This window comes from Crocuta crocuta, unplaced genomic scaffold (genome assembly GCF_008692635.1).
Source record: "Crocuta crocuta isolate KB4526 unplaced genomic scaffold, BGI_CrCroc_1.0 scaffold80, whole genome shotgun sequence".
In the NCBI taxonomy this organism is placed as follows: Eukaryota; Metazoa; Chordata; class Mammalia; order Carnivora; family Hyaenidae; genus Crocuta; species Crocuta crocuta.
In genome coordinates, this window is record NW_027527559.1 from 2353032 (window position 1) to 2376385 (window position 23354).

The 23354-nt window shown below is 40.2% G+C and overlaps 1 protein-coding gene across 1 annotated transcript in view; it reads right to left on the reverse strand.

Moving 5' to 3' along the window:
• The window catches only part of DYNC2H1 (dynein cytoplasmic 2 heavy chain 1), a 301089-nt gene that overhangs the window by 222207 nt on the left and 55528 nt on the right, over positions 1-23354 (reverse strand). Inside the window, exons 35-43 of the mRNA XM_077770023.1 lie at positions 21517-21740; positions 20677-20792; positions 17862-18061; positions 16631-16895; positions 14350-14557; positions 10879-11008; positions 5293-5448; positions 3974-4233; positions 2931-3177 (exon numbers count right to left, since the gene is read on the reverse strand). Coding sequence (XP_077626149.1) covers positions 2931-3177; positions 3974-4233; positions 5293-5448; positions 10879-11008; positions 14350-14557; positions 16631-16895; positions 17862-18061; positions 20677-20792; positions 21517-21740 — 1806 coding nt within the window. The remainder of the gene's footprint in view (positions 1-2930; positions 3178-3973; positions 4234-5292; positions 5449-10878; positions 11009-14349; positions 14558-16630; positions 16896-17861; positions 18062-20676; positions 20793-21516; positions 21741-23354) is intronic.

Below are 23354 nucleotides of genomic sequence, written 5' to 3' on the forward strand. Positions count from 1 at the left end.
GCAAAGGCAGTGCTAAGAGGAAAGTACATTGCACTCCAGGCCTATTTCAAGAAATTAGAAAAAGCGCAAGTGCAAAATCTAACAGCTCACCTAAAGGAACTAGAGGCAGAGCAACAAGAGCATCCAAAAGCCAGTAGGAGAAGAGAAATAGTAAAAATCAGGGCAGAAATGAACAACATAGAAACGAAAGAAACAGGTGAACAGAGCAATGAAACCAAGAGTTGGTCTTTTGAAAAAATAAAATTGACAAACCGCTAGCCAGACTTATCAAAAAGAAAAGAGAGAGCACCCAAATAGACAAAATTATGAATGAAAATGGACTTATTATAACCAGCCCCTCAGAAATACAAGCAATTATCAGGGAATACTATGAAAAATTATATGCCAACAAATTGGACAACTTAGAAGAAATGGACAAATTCCTAAACACACACTCACTACCAAAATTCACACGGGAAGAAATAGAAAACCTGAACAGACCCATAACGAGTGAAGAAATCGAATCAGTGATCAAAAATCTCCCAACAAATAAGAGCCCTGGACCTGATGGCTTCCCTGGGGAATTCTACCAGACATTTAAAACAGAATTAATCCCAATTCTTCTCAAGCTATTCCAAAAAATAGAAATCGAAGGAAAACTCCCGGACTCATTTTATGAAGCCAGCATCACTCTGATTCCCAAGCCAGACAGAGATCCAGCAAAAAAAGAGAACTACAGGCCAATATCCTTGATGAATACAGATGCAAAAATCCTCAACAAGTACTGGCAAATCGAATCCAAAGCACATATTATCCACCAAGATCAAGTGGGATTCATTCCTGGATTACAGGGCTGGTTCAATATTCGCAAATCAATCTATGTGATACAACACATCAATAAAAGAAAAGGTAAGAACCATATGACCCTGTCGATAGATGCAGAAAAAGCATTTGACAAAATACAGCATCCCTTCTTAAGACCCTCGAGAAAGTCGGGATAGAAGGAACTTACTTAAACATCATAAAAGCCATCTATGAGAAGCCCTCAGCTAACATCATCCTCAATGGGGAAAAACTGAGAGCTTTCCCCCTGAGATCTGGAACACGACAGGGATGTCCACTCTCACCACTGTTGTTTAACATAGTGCTGGAAGTCCTAACATCAGCAATCAGAGAACAAAAGGAAATAAAATGCATCAGAATTGGCAAAGAAGAAGTCACACTTTCACTTTTCACAGACGACATGATACTCTACATAGAAAACCCGACAGACTCCACCAGGAGCCTACTAGAACTGATCCATGAATTCAGCAAAGCAGCAGGATACAAAATCAACGTTCAGATATCGGTTGCATTTTTATACACCAACAATGAAGCAACAGAAAGACAAATCAAGAAACGGATCCCATCACAACTGCACAAAAAGCCATAAAATACCTAGGCATAAACCTAACCAAGGACATAAGAGATCTGTATGATGAAAACTATAGAAAACTTATGAAGGAAATTGAAGAAGACACAAAGAAATGGAAAAACATTCCATGCTCATGGATTGGAAGAATAAATATAGTTAAAATGTCATGACTACCCAAAGCAATCTACACATTCAATGCAACCCCAATCAAAATGGCACCAGCATACTTCTCAAGGCTAGAACAAACTATCCCAAAATTTGTATGGAACCACAAAAGACCCCAAAGAGCCAAAGTGATATTGAAGAAGAAAACCAAAATGGGAGGCATCACCATCTGAGACTTTAGCCTCTCCTACAAAGCTGTCATCATCAAGACAGTATGGTCTTGGCACAAAAACAGACACATAGACCAATGGAATAGAACAGAGAACCCCGAATTGGACCTATAAATATATGGCCAACTAATCTTTGACAAAGTGGGTATCCAATGGAAAAGACAGCCTCTTTAACAGATGGTGCTGGGAGAACTGGACAGAAACATGCACAAGAATGAAACTAGATTTTCTCACACCATACACAAAAATAAACTCAAAATGGATAAAGGACCTGAACGTGAGACAGGAAACCATCAAANCCAAGAACAAACTGAGGGCAGAGGAGATGGGGGGTGGGGAGGGGGGAGATGGGCATGGAGGAGGGCACTTGTGGGGAGGAGCACTGGGTGTTATACGGAAATCAACTTGACAATAAACTATTAAAAAAAAAAACAGATAACAGTATAAACCTACCAGCAATTATGGGAAAAAAAGTGAAAGAAATCAGGAAAAATATAAGAAAAATATTTTGTTTTACTTCTATAAATATTTTATCATATTCCACTGTTGCACAGTGATGCTAAATCTGAACCCCTATAAAAGTAGTAAACTCTAATGTAGACCTTAGGGTCTCTCATGTGACGTAAACCACACTGAGAGAATGTACAGTCTCTAACCTCTGCCTTTCCACAGGCAACACCGGAAAGCCACGGGCTAAGGAAGCCAGAGAGGGGCGCAAGTCTCCCTGCTCTCTGAAGAAGGAATTATAAGAAAAATGCAGCAAAAACTTCCCCAAATCCCACATCACCCCCAGCTTCAGCTTTACTCCGGTTTCAGGAATAAAGAACAGGGAAGAAGGGTAGGGCAAGGTTGTTTTTACTCTTCCTGTCGTACATCATCTCTACCTAAGACTGACTTCTATAGGGAAGAAGGTCAAAGAAAGTAGCTTTATAGGGGTGCCCAGCAGCCTCAGCACAGCATGAGACTCTTGATCTCAGGTGGCAAGTTCCAGCTCCAGGCTGGGTGTAGGCATGACTTAAAAATAAAAACTTAAGGGAAAAAAAGGTAGCTCTGGCCCAAGATCACCACATGCTTCAGGGGTTTAATTTCCTCGACACGCTGGATACAACTGGCCCTACCGAGGAAAGCAGGTTTCCTAAGGGAAGGTAGTGAGATTAAATTGTGTCCAATCACACCCGAACCCCTGAAGGAGGAAGACTCACCTGCTGAAGGAAGGCAACCAGAGTGCTGGTGCCCCATTTGTCCAGCTTGGGCAGGTTGATATCTTTCAAGTACAAGACAAGCCTCTCGCAGTCCTTGGGCCTGTACACGCGGCCGGTGTTGGTGCTGATCACCAGGCAGGTCTGGCTCAGCTTCTGCAGCAGGTGGCCGGGCGCGGTCTGCGCGCTGCAGTGAACCGTGGCCACCTGCGTGGATCGCAGCTGCGAAAAGGCGTACCTCAGCAGCGTCCTAGGGCAGAGCAAGGACACCTGACGCTGCTTCCAAATACAGCACGCAGTTTACACTCCGTCTAAAACTCCTCTTATGTACATACTTCCGTTCCTGAATTACGTATAATGATGTTTACAGGGAAAGTTGTAAACACAGATGTGGTGTATCAGGCAACTTTCTATTTTTTACAATATAAAAAAATACATTCATATTTTAAGGCACTCTTGAAAGTCTTTCACCAAAAAAAAATCAAAGTTTACAGAAATAATTTAATTTGATAGAGTGTATATAAAAATTACCAAATGTTTCCCTACAGTTGGAGAGTTAAAAAAAAAAAAAGTACAAGGATTTTATAAAAATTTTTAAATTTCTACTAAAAACGTGAAACCAATAAGCCAGGTCTCTTTCCCTTTCAGAAACTACACCCGGTAGATAAGAAAAACAGGCTAAACTACACCAATATAAAAGCTATTTTTAAATAGAAAGCTAGCTTCAAGATTCATAAAGCAATCATTGGTAAGCATATCTGAGGTATTCAGTTTTTGCTGTGATTGTATGCACATTTTCTTGTGAAGAATATCTTCTCAGATTGTTCTTTCCCCTAGAAAACACAAAACCTGGCAGGAAAAAAGACCTATTCCTTTCTAACCTAAAGTCATATTATTTCTACAAGTAGGGACAGTGGAAAGAGTCCTTCACGAAAATGAAATGCTACTTTAACCAAAAGAAAGGTAATAGGGCTGTGAAACTGTTTCCCCTGAGGAGAGGGTGCAAATCCACAACATGCACCTCCACAACACTTTTCTGCTCTTACCCTTTGCCACATCCTTCGGGTCCAACAAGAATAAATGGCTGCTTAGTATCAGAATGTAACCAAGGTCTGAAGTAATCCAGTGCTCGTTGCATGTCAGGAATCTCAATGACGGGGAGGGTCTGGCCATTGCTGAACTCCTCGGCAGTCAGGTTGTCTGGCTTCTTCAGCACATAAGATGCTAGTCGCCCTCGACTCGAGTCGTAGTAGGCGTCCATTGGTCTGTGAGGGTCTGGAGGAGACTCTCGGGCCCAGTTAAAAACCTTAAGAGGAGAAAGTTGTGATAGACACTTCAAAAAGTATGTGACACTTTGATTGTAAGTGCTGCCAAAGTGAGCACAAGTATGTGAAATTTTAATTCTTCAAAGTCAATGTCCAAAAGTCAGTCATCTTATTTTAAAAACAAAAATTTGCATACACTAAACCTACTAAATATCTTTTATAATTAAGGTAACATTTTATGTCAAATATTATTCTCTAAATCATCACTGAGGTAAATAAATGTCATCTACTTTGCCCATGTACCAAGGTATAAATACATTCAACTTTTAAATGAGGTGGGTTTTTTTCTGTTTATCTTATTTTTGAGAAATAGAGACTGTGAGTGGGGAAGGGGCAGAGGGAAAGGAGCACAGAGATCTAGAATACACCTTTAAATTTATTAAAGAAAACATGTATTACGCTGAATCCACCCTGGCCTTCCTAAATGCTAAAACTGTTCTGGTTACACACATGATTAAAAATATGTATTACTGTACAATTAAAAATGAATGAAATAGGGGCGCCTGGGTGGCTTAGTCGGTTAAGCGTCCGACTTTCGCTTAGGTCATGATCACGCGGTTCGTGGGTTCGAGCCCCGCGTCGGGCTCTGTGCTGACTGCCAGCTCAGAGCCTGGAGCCTGTTTCAGTCTGTGACTCCCTCTCTCTCTGACCTTCTCCTGCTCAATGCTGTCTCTCTCTCTCTCTCCCCTAGAAATAAATAAAAATATTTTTTAAAAAATGAATGAAATAATTATATTTATTCATATGGATAAGTAGCTTCAAAAACGTCTAACAAAAAAGATATGGTCCAAATTACAGCCCATTAAAACATTATTAAAGCATGACTTTATAAAACTTTAATATCATAAAATATCATAAACTAGTTCAAAGGAGAAAATAAGTATATATGTACCTATTGGTAAATGCATTATTATTCATTTAATGCATAATTTCAAAAGTAAAAGAGTTTATACAGTTACAAATCACTGTAATTTGACAATTAAGAGTCAATGAAAATTGAAGAAAACATTGACTGAATATAGGTTTTAAATATGCATTACCTCTTTGGTGAATTCCAGGCGGGATTTCATGTTCAGATTTCCACCAAGCCCCCGGATGAGATTAATAACAAACTGGTCATGATTTTTGCATCCACAAAGATGTGACAGACCATTCATCACAGTCCCAACCAAACTAGTTTCAACCACATAGTCATTCTGTTGATTAAAATCCAGGGACAGACAAAAAAACAAATACTGATCATGGAAACATACAGATTTACATTCACACATCTTTCAAGTATGATCTTTAAATACATCCCTCCATTCAAGTTGTAGAAAGTTTACATATGATTCAGTTTATATGTATAAGCTTTGAAAGTAAAAAGTAATCATAAACATGCAATTGTATATTCCTAGCTTCAAGTGCTGGAGTCCTTAGCTAGATATATGGCTTCTTTACTTCTTAAGTCTCAAGAATATAAAAGAAAATCATTGGTGTGAAAAGAACAGTGCCTCATAATGTCTTCCTGACAAAGAGGAAGCTCAAGGTAAGGGCTAGATTAAGGACACTGGACATTAAAGGCTGGTAAAAGCAGACTTAAGACAAAAAAACATCTGGAGTTAGCGCATTACACAGACTTTTAAAACGAAACTTTGGGTTGCAGTGTGTACATGAATTTGATGCGTGGGCCTCTGGGACCCCTGTGTAACCAGGGGAGCTTAAAAGGGGAAAACATTCTCATTCATTCAATCTCCAAGTATTTACTGAGAACCAATTATGTATTAGGATGTCCATGTGGTGCTGGGTATTTTTTTTAAAAAGGTGAATTATGCAGAGACTTATGTTCTTGTAACTCGTCTAGTAGAGAACATGGTCACCAAGTTACAGCAAAAGCTACAGAGGAGCGGGACACGTGGGGGGCTCAGTCAGTTGAGCGTCCAACTTTGGCTCAGGTCATCATCTCACGGTTCATGGGTTCAAGTCCCGCATCAGGCTCCATGCTCACAGCTCAGAGCCTGGCGCCTGCTTCACATTCTGTGTCTCCCTCTCTCTCTGACCTTCCTCCTTGTGCTCTCTCTCTCCCGCTCTCAAAAATAAACAAACATTAAAAAGTTTTTTAAATACAAAAACAAGCTACAGAGGAGAAGAGAGGGCTCATACGGAGAGCTCAAGCCCTCTGTGAAACAGGGGACACGGAGGCTCCCACCTGAAGGACGAGACCTGCCTGGCGTGAGGCGAGTGCAGCACGTGCAAACACACGCCACTGGTGTGGGAAAGACACTGGAAGGAGCTTATGCCTGAGTGAGCAAAGAGGAGTAAGCTCAGGGACACAGGCGGGCAAGGAGAACAGGCAGAACTGCAAGGCCACGGGAAGGGGCGCGAACTTTATTTTCACTACTTATAACATGTTTTAACTGAGATTAAAATGATCCAATTTGCATTTTTTTAAAGATCACTCTACCTGCATAAGAAATGTTTCTAGAGACTAGAGAAATGGGAGGAAGACCAGGAAAAAGGAAACAGAGGAGTAGAAATCCAGCTGCCTCAGCCATACTAGGAGTTCTAGGCTTTAAAGGCAAAATATGTATTTTCACATTGCCTAATTTGCTGAATATAAGAAAGCAAAACTCTAGTTATACATAAAATCAGCATTTGGTTGGAGTAACCATTATAGGATATGTCTCAGAATGCGAACACAGTAAACAAAGCACAAAATAAAAAGGAAGGAAGTCTCAACACATAAAAACAATTCCAACTGTACCAGGGACCTGACCTGGAAACAGTCAGTTTATTCTGTAACTGAATCTTTGGTATATCCACTCTATGGCTTGATCACCTCATGTGGTCATCGTGTCTACAGTCACAAAACCCCTACATACCAATCTATCCCATCCAGTGTTATATGTTTCCTTCTAACATCAACAGCATACAAGTGGATGACCTCAAGGTATCTGTCCTAGACAGCCTTACTAGGCTCCATATATTTTATATTAATGAAATAACCTATCTGCTGAAAAGGTGCTACAAGGGAGGCAGCAGGTATGGAATGTAGTACCTACACTCTCATTCATTCATTGCTCTGTGACCATACTTGATTCTGGGGATACAATAAAGAGTGGTCCTGGCACACCATTATCCTAGGAAGGAGGAGACCGATCTGTCAGACTGAGGGCTGGAGGAAGTGGTTCTCTCCCCGAGGCCTCCAGGAACCCATCTCACATGTGTCTTCTCCCCAAAAATCCCTATCGCTCCACCTCATCCTTAGAGACAGCAAAGAGACACCTTGAGAAAACTCAAGGGAGATCTCCATTTCTCTGTCAATCTTCTGCAATCTTCTGCAATGACCACTAAACCAACTTCGGGTTAACAATCAGATACTTTCAAAAAGCACTTTTAATGCTATTTATTTCCTCTATTTTTTATAGGTTTACATTTTTAATAAAAGCAATGCCTGACATACAAGAAAAAAGTAACTGAACAAATCATACAGAATATCAGATAGCCCTACACTGTCTTCTGTGCAAGTCAATTTACAATTCATGCTTCAAATTCAGAATGAAGTGTGATCACCGTTTTGAACTCTCCTAGAGGATGGTTACACTCTTTTCAGCTCATTTTTCTCCATTAGGCAAACCCTTTCCTGAGGAAACAGTGTGTCCTACTATTGTCCACCTCTTAAAGTCTTGTCCAGTGCTGTGCATGATATATATACTAGATAGTCATTATTTTTTGAATTACCAGATGTTTTTAATAACACTGTAATTAACTTATCATCCTTTTTCTACTGTAGTATTAACTTGACATTATTTTTAACATGAAATATATGCAGGTATTTATTGAAAGGTATGCAACAGCAACATGGTTTTTCTAGAAAAATGAGAGATTCCACTATTCAAGATTTTTAGGTAAACAGTTCAAGGTATTATAGGTGAGAGAAATGAAGTGTCTTAAGACTACCATAATAAATTCTCAACAAGATACTAGCAAATCAAATCCAATAGATTAAATAAATTATTCACCATAATCAAGTGGGATCTATTCCTGGGCTGCTGGGGTGGTTCAATATTTGCAAATCAATCAACGTGATATACCATATTAATGAAAGAATAAGAACCATACGATCCTGTCAACAGATGCAGAAAAAGCATTTGACAGAATACAGCATCCTTTCTTGATAACTCTCAACAACGCAGGGATAGACAGGGGGACATATATCAACATCATAACCGTCATATGTGAAAGACCCACAGCTAATATCATCCTCAATGGGGAAAAGTAAGAGCCAGTATCAGGAACGAGACAAGGATGTCCACTCTCACAGTTAGAATTTAACACAATAATGAAGTTCTAGCCTCAGCAAACAAGCAACAACAACAAAAAAAGGGCATCCAAATCGGCAAGGAAGAAGTAAAACTTTCACTATTTACAGATGACATGATACTCTATGTAGAAAACCCAAAAGACTCTACAGGAAAAAAAAATTACTAGAATACATGAATTCAACAAAGTCACAGGATGTAAAATCAACATACCGAAATCAGTTGCATTTTATACACTAATAATGAAATAGCAGAGAAAAAAAATCAAGGAATTATCCCATTTGCAACTGTATCAAAAACAGTAAGATATCCAGGAATAAATCTAACCGAAGATGTAAAGATCTGTACTCTGACAACTACAGAAAGCTTATGAGAGAAGTTGAAGACAACACCAAGAAACAGAAAAACACTCCATGCTCATGGATTATAAGTACAAATATTGTTAAAATGTCTACACTACCCAAAGCAATCTACGCATTCAATGAAGTCCCTATCAAAATAACACCAGCATTCTTCACAGAATTGGAACAAACAATCCTAAAATTTGTATGGAACCAGGAAAGACCCTGAAGAGCCCAAGCCATGTTAAACAAGAAAACTATAGCTGGAGGCATCACAATCCCAGACTTCAAGCTGTATTACAAAGCTGTAATCATCAAGACACTATGGCAATGACACAACAACACTCAGATCAATGGGAAAGAATAGAGAATCTAGAAATGGACCGACAACTATATGGTCAACTATCTTCAACAAAGCAGAAAAGAATATACAATGGAAAAAAGAGTCTCTTCAGCAAATGTTGAGAAAACTGGACAGAGACATGCCAAAGAATGAACCTGGACCACTTTCTTACACCATACACAAAAATAAACTCAAAATGGATGAAAGATCTAAATGTAATACAGGAAACCATCAAATCCTCAAGAAGAACATAGGCAGCAACCTCTTTGACTTCGGCCACGGCAACTTCTTACCCGACAAATCTCTGGAGGCAAGAGAAACAAAAGCAAACATGAAGTACTGGGACCTCATCAAGATAAAAAACTTCTGCACAGTGACGGAAACAATCCAGAAAACTAAAATCCAGCCTATGGAATGGGAGAAGATATTTGCAAATGGCATATCAGATAAAGGGTCCATATCCAAAATCTATAAAGAACTTATCAAACTCAACACCCAAAAAACAAATAATTCAGTAAAGAAATGGGCAGAAGACATGCACGGATACTTTTCCAAAGAAGACATTCATGTGTCTATTAGATGGCTAACAGACACCTGAAAAGGTGCTCGACATCGCTCATCATCTGAGAAATACAAACCAAAACCACAATGAGATACCACCTCACACCTGTCAGAATGGCTAACATTAACAACACAGGCAACAACAGGTGTGGGTGAAGATGTGGAGAAAGGGGATCTCTTTGGCACTGATGGTGGGAATGCAAGCTGGTGCAGCCACTCTGGAAAATAGTAGAGAGGGTTCTCAAAATTAAAAATAGAACTACCCTACGAACCAGCAATTGCACTACCAGGTATTTACACAAAGAATACAAAAATACTGATTCAATAGGGTACTTGTACCCCAATGTTTAGAGCAGCACTATCAACAATACCCAAAGTATGGAAAGAGCCCATAAGTCCATGGACAGATGACTGGATAAAGAAAATGTGGTATATATACATAATGGAGTATTACTTGGTCATCAAATGAAATCTTGCCATTTGAAATTATGTGGATGGATCTAGTTTATTATGCTAACAAAATAAGTCAGAGAAAGACACAGACCATATGATTTCACTCTTATGTGGAATTGAAGAAACAGGACGGATGAATATACGGAAAGGCAGGGAAAGAAGAAGAGGAAACAAACCATAAGAATCTTTTAAAAAAATTTTAAGGTTTATTTATATATTTGAAAGAGAGAGAGACCATAAGAGGCTCTTAACAATAGAGAATAAACTGAGGGTTGATGGAGGAAGGTGGGTGGGGGATGGGCTGGATGGATGATAGGCAATAGAGAGGGTACTTGTGATGAGTACTGAGTGTGGTATGCAAGTGATGAATCACTGAATTCTACTCCTGAAACTAATACTGCACCGTACGCTATCTAACTAGAATTTAAATGAAAAATTGAAGGGAAAAAAAGAGGACTATAATAAAAAGTTAAAAGCCAATACAGAGCAAGACAGCAATGAGGACACCTACCTCTCCCTGGACCCCCACCATCTTGCTGAGTTCCACTGAGAGGCCTTCTCTGAGCAACACTCCACTCATGGCTCTTCCTGCCTAAGTGGTGAATTATGAAATTATGGCTGCCTTACCTGCTTCAGAACCCACTGCAACGCCTTCTCAAAGTAATCTCCAATCCAGTTTTCAAGATTATTCCTATAATCAGAAGGCTGATTCTTCAACCAAGATTTTATCAGAGAATTAAGATCTGTCTCTTCATCGCTGAAACAGTTTAACAAACATGTGAGAAATTATTTAGGAAGACATTGTCAGTGTGCTTTCAAAATTAACTTCTGCTCCAGTACACATTATTCTACACAGGTGTTGTATCTGCTCATATGGAAGACTTGATTTTAATTATTTCTGTATGTCTATGTGTGTGTATATTTAGTTACACATACACACACCCATACATATATGTGCATACAGATATATGTCATTTTCTGTAAAATAAAGCAAATAAATTTCATCTATATTATAAACACAAATTAAAGAGAAATACATATATGCAGGTTAGCCAAAACCTGATCTAAACCCTTAGGAACAAAGAAACAGAATCCCAAGTCCCATCTCAGACTCCACTGTAAGTAAATCCCTGGGTGATTCAAACACACAGTAGAGCTCAAGGACACCTGCATCTGAAAGCAGAGTTTTAAAAATATTTTTTCTTCTTAGGGGCACCTGGGTGGCTTAGTCGGTTAAGCGTCCGACTTTCACTTGGGTCATGATCTCACGGTTCGTGGGTTCGAGCCCCGCGTCGGGCTCTGTGCTGACTGCCAGCTCAGAGCCTGGAGCCTGTTTCAGTCTGTGACTCCCTCTCTCTCTGACCCTCCCCTGCTCACGCTGTCTCTCTCTCTCTCTCTCTCTCTCCTAAAAATAAATAAAAAAACATTTAAAAAAAAAAATTTTTCTTCTCTATTCCAAAAAAGACCAACTACCTAAATTCTCATACCACTAGTTAAAACTCAAAAATCCTCCTGAAGTAAAATAAGATTCTTCTAGCAAAGCACCTAAATATATGAGTCACATCCAATGAATTAAATGTAACACTATCTTATTAAAAATTATAGTTTAAAGAATTATAAAAAAGTATCGCAAACACAACTCCTAGATTAATAATTTTACAATGGACAAGGGCTCAATATTTTGCCACTTCCTTCCTATGCTCTACTTCTGTTTTGTAGCAGCACTAGTAAATACTGAACTCTTGAATTCCTCCTTCCATGCTTCTATCCAGGCTGAAAAGGAAAAGAAAAATGGAATAATCCAAGATAAACATCAAAATTCTATTGGACCAGCTCCAATCAGACAAACCAGACCTGACAGCCCTGAAGAATACAGACTTTGTCGCCAAGGGTGTCTGCGCGGGCCTATGGCAGCGCATGTCCACGCCCATGGCTACGGCAGCCGCAGGTCTTGGTCTGTTGGAGACCACCCTGCTTTATACCAGCCGGCCCAGCGTAGTTCATAGCATTCTCTTTCACTACTACAAGGTCCTTCTTTGGCCTAGAACATATCAAGTGCTCAACAAGTATTTGCTGAAGAAACAAATGAAATCTGAAACCAAGGTACAAGGTAATCAAAAGCAGGAAGGCCAAAAACGTCAGCATGTGCTTGTATTTTACACTTAATCATGTATGCTCCTTATGCACAAATGATATGAGGTTCACCAACCATTTTCAAATCCGGTGAAGCAATGTGTGGCCTTCTTTTCTGCAAATACCCATGGCATTCCCCTGACAACCTACTTCATGTATATCCCATCCTGAGCTAGCCATCACTGTTGTCACATTTACTTTATCTCCTACACGTGAAGGGATACTCAATAAAGACAAACCCTCTGAAAGGGTGAGCTTTACCCCTTTCTTGCTCTGTGTCTCCTAAAATGCCTGACTTGAGACCATATATTTAATAGGCATTCAATAAATATTTTAACAATTATTTAAAAACTTGCCTCTTATCATATTTTTTCTCACAAACTTACTAAGAATGTAGAATAATGAGAAATTGTGTGAAATACTAATACAAAAGTTATAAACACAATGTTTCTGGGGCACCTGGATGGCTCAGTCGGTTAAGCATCTGACTTCAGCTCAGGTCATGATCTCACGGTTCGTGGGCTTGAGCCCCACGTCGGGCTCTGTGCTAACAGCTCAGAGCCTGGAGCCTGTTTTAGATTCTGTGTCTCCCTCTCTCTCTCTGACTCTCTCCTGCTCACGCCCTCTCTCTCTCAGAAATAAATAAAACATTAAAAATTTTTTAATAAAAATAAAAATGAACACAATGTTTCATATTTAGTAATACCTAAAAATATTAACTATAGTTCATGACTATTTAATATAAATATTCCCTACAAAACTATCAAAGAAGTAAGCAATTAATTTTGGAAGCCATCTGAATCCACTGGATAACACCATGTCAATACCAAAAATGGCTTGAAATGACCCAAAAAGAGTAGGGCACTTTATACAGACTGAAAAGTATCAAGTTCTAAAATGTCAATTCAAAAAGCAAAAGAAAGCTCTCTAATAACTCATTTTGGAAAATGAAATTGGCAGCAATGCTGACATTTTGGTATGTGACTCCTGGACATGGTTCTAATATTAGCCAATTCTTCATATTTGCTCTCTATGACTCTTCCTAATACACTGAGGAAGAAAGCCAACATTAAGTGAGGAAGTTTCCAATTTGTGAGATGAAAGGTTGCACCACAGGACCTGTTCATCCTAGGATATAGCCCTAAAATTCTACAAATCTAAGATCTTTGATAAAAATATCACTACTCAGTTTTAAATTATTAGCCTCTAGCTCATATCCAGTACGTTCACTTTTCTCACTTAATTGTAACATTTAAATAAAAGTAATAATGGGGCGCCTGGGTAGCTCACTCAGCTGGGCATCCAACTCTTGGTTTCAGCTCAGGTCATGACTTCACAGTCATGAGACTGAGCCCCAAGTCAGGCTCTACAGTGATAGCACAGAGCCTGCTTGGGATTCTCTCTCCTCCTTTCTCTCTCTGGCCCTCTCCAACTTGTACTCTCTCTCAAAATACATCAACTTTTTAAAAAGAGGGAAAATATTTTTTAAAAATGGGGAGGAGGTGGCACCTGGGTGGCTCAGGGTATGACTCTTGGTATCAGCTCAGGTCGTATCTCGCACATTCATGAGTTCGAGCCCCACACTGGGATCTTCACTGATAGTGCATAGCCTACTTGGGATTTTCTCTCTCTCTCTCTGCCCTTCCCCCAACTTGTGCTGTCTCTGTCTCTCTCAAAAATAAATAAACTTTAAAAAAACAAGAGAGGAAACGAAACAAATACTCACTTTTTCACTTAAGCAAACAAAATTATTTAGTAAATGTACTATGACTGAACTGCTCAAACAATTTAACTGCGATAAAACAAAAACTCCCTGAATGAATTAAAATCCAGCAATAAAAGAAGTTAATCAAAAATGAGGAAAACACATATTTATACATTATTCATACAACACTTATTTCACTTAGCTATGAAATCAACTAATAACTGAAGAATGTCCTACCCCCAAATGCCCTTATGGTTTACCTAAGAAAGATCATTCCCATTCTAGATATTGTAGCTGGCGAGGCACAACTTAAATCATGAGTTTCAAACACAAAGTTAACATTTGGGCCGAATTGAATCCTTTCTCCACTGGGCATAGTGAGTAGTCGATTGTCATCCAGGACAGAATTCAGAGATTCTATCCATTCAGGGTCAATATCACCATCACATATTATCCATGAGCTGACATCTGCTTTCAAAACAAAAACATAGAGGTCAAACAAAAATACATGCAGTGACAGCAATTAAAGATGAGGAATAAAACAAGTATCCTCCTCTTTAGAGGAAACGTCCAGTCAGTATAATTTCTTATCGGTGCGTGTGAGCAGCAAGAGCGCGAGGTGAGCACGCGGACACTGTCCACGCGAGTGCGCACCACCACCGTGCGGAGGCTGCACGCCCACAGGCGCTCCCGGCTCAGGTGCCGGAGACTCGGTCACATCCGTGTGGTAACGCTCTCCTCACCCATCAACGGACACAACTTGAGTGTCGCTAGAGCACAGATGGCGTGCAGGGCGTGGGTGTGACCTGAGCCGTGAGCCTGGGAGGCACTCCCCACAGCCTGCCGCCCAGCCCGCCCTAAGAATGGGCAGGTGCCGCGGTGTAACAGATCTCCTATAAAACACAGGAAACCCACTTCAGCGTCCTACCTGAGAAATACAAAACTCCCCTAACTCCTTTGATATATAAAAAAGAGACCTCAAAAGGGAGAAGCAGTGCTGTGTACAGAGGTCTTTTCAGAGACAAAACTTTTTTTTTTAAATCCATCCTTCCTAAGCTGAGAGTGGTTTCAAGTTGAGCTTGGACGTTTGAAACCGTCAAAGAAGAAACTACCACCAATAAAAGGGTGACAAGTACTGCTATATCCCTTGGGTCAATTCCCAGCAGTGCTATTGCTGGGTCACAGGGGAGTTCTAGTGTTCATTTTTTGAAGAACCTCCACACTGGCTTCCAGGGGGGCTGCACCAGTTTACATTCCCACCAACAGTGGAGGAGGCTGNCGTCGGAATAATTCTGCAATTGATATCATGAAAGGCCTCCCATTGTAAGAATTCTTTTCTCTGACCTCATGGTGTTGCTGAACTTTTAAATAAAGACACCAACACCGACAGGACAGAGATGCCTGCCTGGTGATCAGAAGGAATCTCGGGGCTCTCTCATTCTTTCGCCGACACCGTCCATCCTTCAGGGACCCCGGGACCTGTCGGAGCCGGCGCGGCCTCCGGCAATCTATATGACGGAATACTACATGGCAATGAGAAAGAATGAAATCTGGCCATGTGTAGCAACATGGATGGACCTTGAGGGTGTTATGCTGAGCGAATAAGTCAGGCAGAGAAGGACAGATACCATATGTTTGCACGTATAGGAGGATTAGGAGGAACTTAACGGAGGACCGTGGGGGAGAAGGGGGTAAACATTGGGGAGAGGGAGGGAGGCAAACCATAAGAGACTCTTGAATGCCGAGAACTGAGGACTGATGGGGGGGGGGGGAGAGGGGAGGGGGGAGATGGGCATGGAGGAGGGCACTTGCAGGGATGAGCACTGGGTGTTACATGGAAACCAACTTGACAATAAACTAAAAAAAGAAAAAAGAAAAAAAAATAATAAAATGAAAGGGTGACAAGTAAATACAGGCCATGTCTGGATTTGACCAAATGTGACATTATTAACTACAGTGAAAATGAAAAACCTCATTAAAGTCTCTTCCAGTCTCACAGAAGTTCTAAACATTTCACTCATGGGCTTAGAAAAATGACTGTTGATTTAATTACAACCTACCAAAACCAGGGAGTCTTCCCAGACTCTGGCCAAAAATTCTTTTAAATCTCAAGCCAAAAAATTGAGACCAGGAAGTCTACAGTTTAACGAATTTTCAAAATTATTCAAGCACTGTATTCAAATTAGTGAGTGAAAAGTATTCACACACACACACACACACACACACATACACACATTTTAACCCCAAATAAAAATTTGTCATCTTGCTTATTTATGAGGCACTAAGATATTAACCTAGCAAAGATTTTATATTGTTTCAGCATCTTAATGTAGTTGTGAATCACCCCTCAGCCAGACTACTCTGAGTTTCTATTCTAACAGAAGCTCCTACAGCGTACAGATCAACGTGATGGCACACGTCAGGCCCCTCTGAAACAAAACCAAAGAACATCATTTACAAGGCAGTTTACGGTCACATGTAAGACTTGACAAGGACAGCAGTAAAGACAATTCTGCACGGAGTCACAGGATACACACAGACCTTGAGGTTCCCGAACGACCTGGCGAGCACTGTTGGTCAAAACACCATCAGACCATTCCCGCGTGTCCATGTCAATGTGGCCTAACAACTGATGTCTGGGCATGGCTTTGGGGTTCATGGTGTACTGTTTCACCACTCTGCCAATTCTACAAAGTGCTGCCCTTAACATTCTCCAGAGAGTTGATTTTCCAGCGCCGCTTGGACCAACAATGACCACTCCCATCCTCTGGCGTAACTGCTCGTACAATTCTAAAGCCTTCTTGATCTAGTAGAAAGGAGACATGTTTGCTCATGACTGACAGACCATGACCACGCACAGTCCTCTTCTCATTCTAACAACTGTCCTATCCCACACATAAAATTAAGCCTTTCGTTTCTTCAATGGAAGATACAATCTTAAGTAAGAGAACACCTAAATAGATCTGAACAGATTTACAGTGTGATCTTTAAATCCAGTATTTCTTTAAGAGAAACAAGTATGCTTCCTAAGTTCTTTGGCAATATAATATGTTCATTATTTTCTTCTCTTCACTCATTCATTCAAATATATTCATTACTTTATTCACTTGTTGATGCATGCATTTGTGTCCTATATCTCTCAGAGAGAGAGAGAGAGAGAGAGAGAAAACTTGAGGGAAAAATGTTCATTTTGAACACGTACTTGTGCTACATAAAAAAGCTACTAAAAAGAATTTCTCCTAAGAAATCATCAAAGTAAAACTAGATCACATGTAATCAATTATCAAAATCAGGTGCCAGGCTGGGGCGTCTGGGTGGCTGAGTCAGTTCAGCATCTGACTGCAGCTCAGGTCATTCATGATCTCACAGTCTGTAGGTTCAAGCCCCATGTCAAGCTCTGTGCCGACAGGATGGAGCCTGCAGCTTCCGTTAGATTCTGTGCGTCTCTCTCTCTGCCCCTCCCCCACTCACACTGTGTCTGTCCCTCAAAAATAAACAAACATTAAAATAGTAACAATAATTTACTATACCAGGCTCTGTAAAAGGGACTAGGAGTAAAATACTGAGCAAAATCAGACACGATTCCACCTTCTACGAACACCACTGTCTCGTAGGGAAAATCAGTACTAGTCAAAAACACAATTCAGCATTAGTAAGCACACATAATAGAAGTAGTGAAAATACCCAGCAAGCACACCTAATCTGGACTCAGATCAGGGAAGGCAATTAACTGTGAGAAAGGATCAATATATTATAAAATATTGACAGGCACCTGATTTGGTATGATTTCATAATTGGCCTCCTCGAAGACATGCCGTAATGCGGAAGTCAGCTCATCGTACTCTACTTCTTTAAAGTCAATCCCAGGAAACACATCTTTAATCAGTGCGTCAAACCGTGTGCAATCAGCAAATGTAAACTTGGACATCGTATTAAGCCTCAGTGCTTGTACCACAATATGACTTTCATCAACTAGAGAAAAAGTTTCATTTAAAAATTGTCAGTTACTGACTTTACAAAGTTTTAGTGACTGTAAAAACAGTTGTTGAGAGCCATGATATGCATCATTAGTAATGAAACAGACGCGGGAGAACTTAGAAACATTTAAAGCCATATGCTTCCACAGAACTAGCAAGCTCACCTTACTTATCATCTTTTGTCCATTGAGGAATAAAGATCCCTCTATTTGCAGCTCTGGACTCTTTTCTGTAGAATTGGAGTCCCAGGGTTCCCAGACTTTAATAACAATCATTATCACTTATATTTGTATAAAACTTACCACTTTTATGTGATCAAGTAAGAAGTACTGTCATTTTTACTCTGACTTTATATATGAGAATATCAAATCTCTAAGGGTTTAAGCGCTTTACCTGCAAAAGCACAACAGCATTAGAGCTGGGGATTCACACCCAGATCAGTGATGAATTCCAGACTCAGGTGCCTCCCAGCGCTGGCCTCCCAGAGATATTAAGTCCTGAAACTAAAACCTAACAAGCTGAGCAATAATCTGTCATCAGCTTTACTCAAAACTGTTCATAAACCATCCCTTAAACAAATATAAATGCTAATATCACTGCCAGATTCTTATTTTTTCAAGGATAATAATTAGCTGATTGATAACACATATCTATGAAGACAAGAAACTATCTTTTAGTCTGATATTTCTCCAAAATTGCTTCATATTCCCATGTTTAAGTGCACACAAAGAAGCATGGCCAAACTGGAGTTAATTTTAAGTACTGGACTCATTAATAAGCCATTCTGAATACTATAGGTTTCAATAAGTCTTAAAAATCAGCAGAGACAGACAACAGAAAAACAGTAATTTAATTAACTCACCAAATGTCTATCTTCCCTGGCAAATGGCAACCCACTAAGAGACCTAAAGCAACTTCCTTTTTCAATATGTAGACTTTGATCATTTTAAGTCCAAAAAGATAATTTCACATGGTCCCTTTTTCTATGCTAATTTTCAGTGTTTTCATTTAGTCTTATTAGCACCTGAAGAGCTGAACAGTCAGACTTTCATGAAGGCTCACATCCAATGGGGAGGGGGGAATCATTTATTTTATATAAATGGGGAAAAAAGGTGGTAAAGTACAATAAAATATCATGAGTCCATACTGATCTGAACAGCTGATTTAATAAATATATACACAGGGAAGAGACAAATCTTATTACATAAGAGCTTCAAATAATATCTGCAGACACTCTAAAAGAGCTAGTTTAATTCTTGCCACCCACTCAGAAGGGGAGCCCCACTCAGTGACTAGCTTCCAAAGAGTAGAGAGGGGAAATGGGAGACAGTAACTGCACAGTTACTATTACAGTGGAGAAACCTGGCCAATACCAAAATAATCAATGAAGGTGAACATCACCAGAAAAGTCGTGCAGTCGTTATGTACCCACTGATGTGATGAGATGCGACAGGCCCTTCACTCTCTGCAATTCCTTCCATATGTTGACAACCAAGTCTAATCATGAGAAAAACGTCACAAAAAACTCAGACTGAGGAAGAGTCTACCTGACATCTGGCCAGTGCTCTTGAAGAATGAGAGGGTCATGGAAACACACTGAGAAAGGGTCACAGAGCTGAGACTACGGAGACATGACAACTAAATGCACTGAGGCGCCCTAGTTTCGATCCTCAAACAGAAAGAGGACATTAATGATTAAACAAGTGAAAATCACATCAAGTCTGGAGGTTAGTTAATATGAATAGACAAGCCTCGGTTTCCAAGTGTTGACAAATGTACCACAGTAAATAAGACAAAACAATGGGAACGCTATCTATGCAACTTCACTGTAAATCTAAGATTATTTTAAGGCTAAAAGGTTTTTTTTTGTAATCGTAAAAAAATTTTTTTAAGGATAATTTTGCTTAGTATGCTATCTCTTTGAAAGAGAAAATCACCCCAGGGTGCCTGGGTGGCTCAGTTGGTCGAGTATCCAACTCTTGGTTTCAGCTCAAGTCATGTCTCACAGTTTATGAGTTCAAGCCCTACATCAGGCTCTATGCTGACAGCATGGAGCCTGCTTGGGATGCTCTCTTCCCATCCCCCGTCCCTTCCCCTGTTCACACACACTCTTACTCTCTCAAATAATAAACTTGGGGAAAAAAAAAAAGAGAGAGAGAGAGAGAAAATCCCTATGTGTTCCTACGATTTCTGTTCTCGTTTTCAGACAAGTGAAATTCTCAGGCTCTGCTCCAGACCTACGGAATCAGGAAGCTCAGAGTGAGGATCCAACACCAGTGGCTTTAACAAGCCTCTAGGTGATTCTAACAGACATCAAGGATAGAGGAGAAGTGGACGAGACTATACCTCTACATATCACAACTGTTTAGTATCTAATCACATTTCAAAGTTATGAGACACTGGGTAAGAACTAGAGAAAACATGAATACAGTATGGACCACTAGCTGCAATAAATGCAGTATGTTAACGTAAGACAGTAACAACAGGAGAAACAGGGCTGGGGATTCAAAACCATCTTTACTGTATTTAGAGCTTCTCTACAGATCTAAAACCATTCTAAATTAAAGCTTATTTTAAAACCAAAGACCACATCTGAATCACGGGCCCCACCGTTGGGTCTACCGCCGGCTCTCCGCAGCTGTCTACGAAGACCTCCGCTTCCTCGAAGAACCGTCTTCAAGGCTCGCAGACCCCAGTCGTAATGCTGCTGGGGCGTCAAAAGTTCCCTTAAAGAGAAATGGAAATCACAAAGCACAGATAGCTAGAAGAATTTATTCTTTTCATCATATTTAAAGAGATACAGAACATAACTACTGACACAGAGAAATGAGTACTGATATTCTATTAGTTTATATAAAGGAACCATCACAGGAAACGATCACTCCAGTAAAGTGATGAAGACGGATGATTCCCAAGGATCAGGACAAACCTGTCATGACCTGGAGAACCACCTTAATGAAGACACGAAATGACAAGTGCCTACTACCTTTACCCCTAAAGTCTCTACTCCAACCCTGCGGCCCTCAGTTTCCAGAACCCCAGCTCTCTCCTAAGTATTAACATGAACAGAGAGCTAGGATGCCCAAAGAAGACAGATCCTCATCACTATTACTAGAATAAGACATGAGAAAAACTATGGGAAATTCCCTCCAAAGAACAGGTTTTGAGGAGTCTGATTATTTCTTCAATTAGCATCATTTAGCTGGAGCACCCAATAAAGATACTTTTGCAGAAAGGAAGTCAAATCAAATTAATAGTATTTAAGGAACAAGTAGTTTTGAGTCAGAGGTTTCATTATTCAAACAAAAATCTTCCCTACTGACACCTTAAGTACAATACAATCACCAATATGAAAATCACTAACTCAATAAATTGGACAAACATGAAAAATAGTCATAATCAATCATTGGAGCCAAAAACTATACAAATACTTAACACAGAAAAACTCACCTCGATAGATTGAAGACAGCTACCAATTTTCTGCCCAGGACTTTGGCCTCTTTGAAGCCCTCCGAATAGAGAATGACCTCCGCAATGAGCTCGTTGTCCGGGCGAGACATGGCTACTGGCCGGAAAAGCTGTTTAAGATTGTCAGGCAGCTTCTGTCTTCCTCCGTAACCTTTTCCAGCAGGATTCATGGTGATAAAAATCCCAGAATTCGAATTGATTTCCACCTGAAATATTAATTTACAATATGGGCATCAAGGATATATAACTATAAAATACATGGCCCACGAAATTTTACTGTACACGCTTTACACACAGATCTTAGAACTCAGTGAAAAGTAACTGCTAATGAGCTAAGGAGCTTCCTGCTCAACACACAATAACCTCCTTGGGAACTACTCCATTTACAGAGGCACTTTATAATCCAGTCTGTGAGGCAGAAAGTTAGTTGGTGGTAACTCACTTGAGCATCTGCTCCTGTCTGTGTTTACTACAAGCCTCCTTGTATCAGAAAACAACACAACTCTGACCTAAGGTAAATAACGGTTTATATCCTCCTGCAGCTTACGGTCTATAAGCAATCTCAGTGTGATTGATGCTTTAACCAGGCAGAGCAGGGTATCATGAGAGCACCTAGTAGGAGCATTTTCAACAGCACACTGAAAGCTAAATCAGAGTGTAAACAGCGAATGGGGAATTAAATAGAAACACCTAGAGTAAACAAATCTGGCTATAAAGGACACAAAGGAGCAAGAGCAGTGATTGGAAAGGTAAGTGAAGACAAGGTCTGCATATGCTTTAACTACATCAAATATTCTAATATTGTTACACACGACATACTATTAAAGAGGACAAGATACAGTGGTGTTTAAGGCCAGCGACAAGCGCGCAGAGGAAGAGCTAAACCGTAACAGACGGACCAAGAGGGACACGGCCCGGCAAGTGAGCAGGCCAGGGTAGACAGGGAGCAAGGACAAAGGAGAGGAGAAAAATCACGGGGTGTGGAAGAACGTAAACCATGATGGTGTAAAGAAACATAATGGTCTCTCTTTTCTTTATGAAGAGTTTAAGCATCACATGAATAACCTGTTATAAACTGAGAACCGCCCTTCCTTCCTCGCCCCGCCCTGAGAAACCTGCACCGGAAAGACGCCGAGTGGCTCAGCGGGTAACTCCACGGCTCCCGACTTTCAGCGTTGTCAGGGCTACGCTTCCACAGGCATCCATTCACGCTCTCCTGACGTGAGCGTGGATCTCCTCTGGGGAAAAGTGAGGACCAGCAAAAGAGCTAAGTGCTTACTTTTCTAAGATTCATAGAGAATATTGATTAAAGGGGCGCCTGGGGGGCTCAATCGGTTGAGAGTCCGACTTCAGCTCAAGTCATGATCTCACAGTTCATGGGTTCCAGCCTTATGTCAGGTTCTTTTTTTTTTTTTTTCTTTGATGTCCCCTATGTTTTTTTCAAGCCCAGCTATTAATTTTACCATTAGTATTCTAAAATCTTGTTCGGTGATGCTGCTGATATCTGTTTTGAGCAGTTCATTAGCTGTCATTTCTTTTTGGAGTTTCTTTGGAGGAGAGCTCTTTCGTTTCATCATTTTAGTTAGCTTTCCGGCTCTTGTTGGTTTTAAAGACCTGTTAATGCTCTCTGTATCTATGGGCGCTGCTATATCCAAGAAGACTCTTTGATTGTCAGGGCCTATCCTTTCAGAGAGTGTTTTTTGAATGGTATCTCTTGGTCTCTCTTGTTGGGACCTTGGTTATTTTATTTTCCTATTCGTAGTGATATTTGGGACTCTCCACCTTGTGTACTCTGGCTTGTTTCTTGAGGTAGCCCTGGA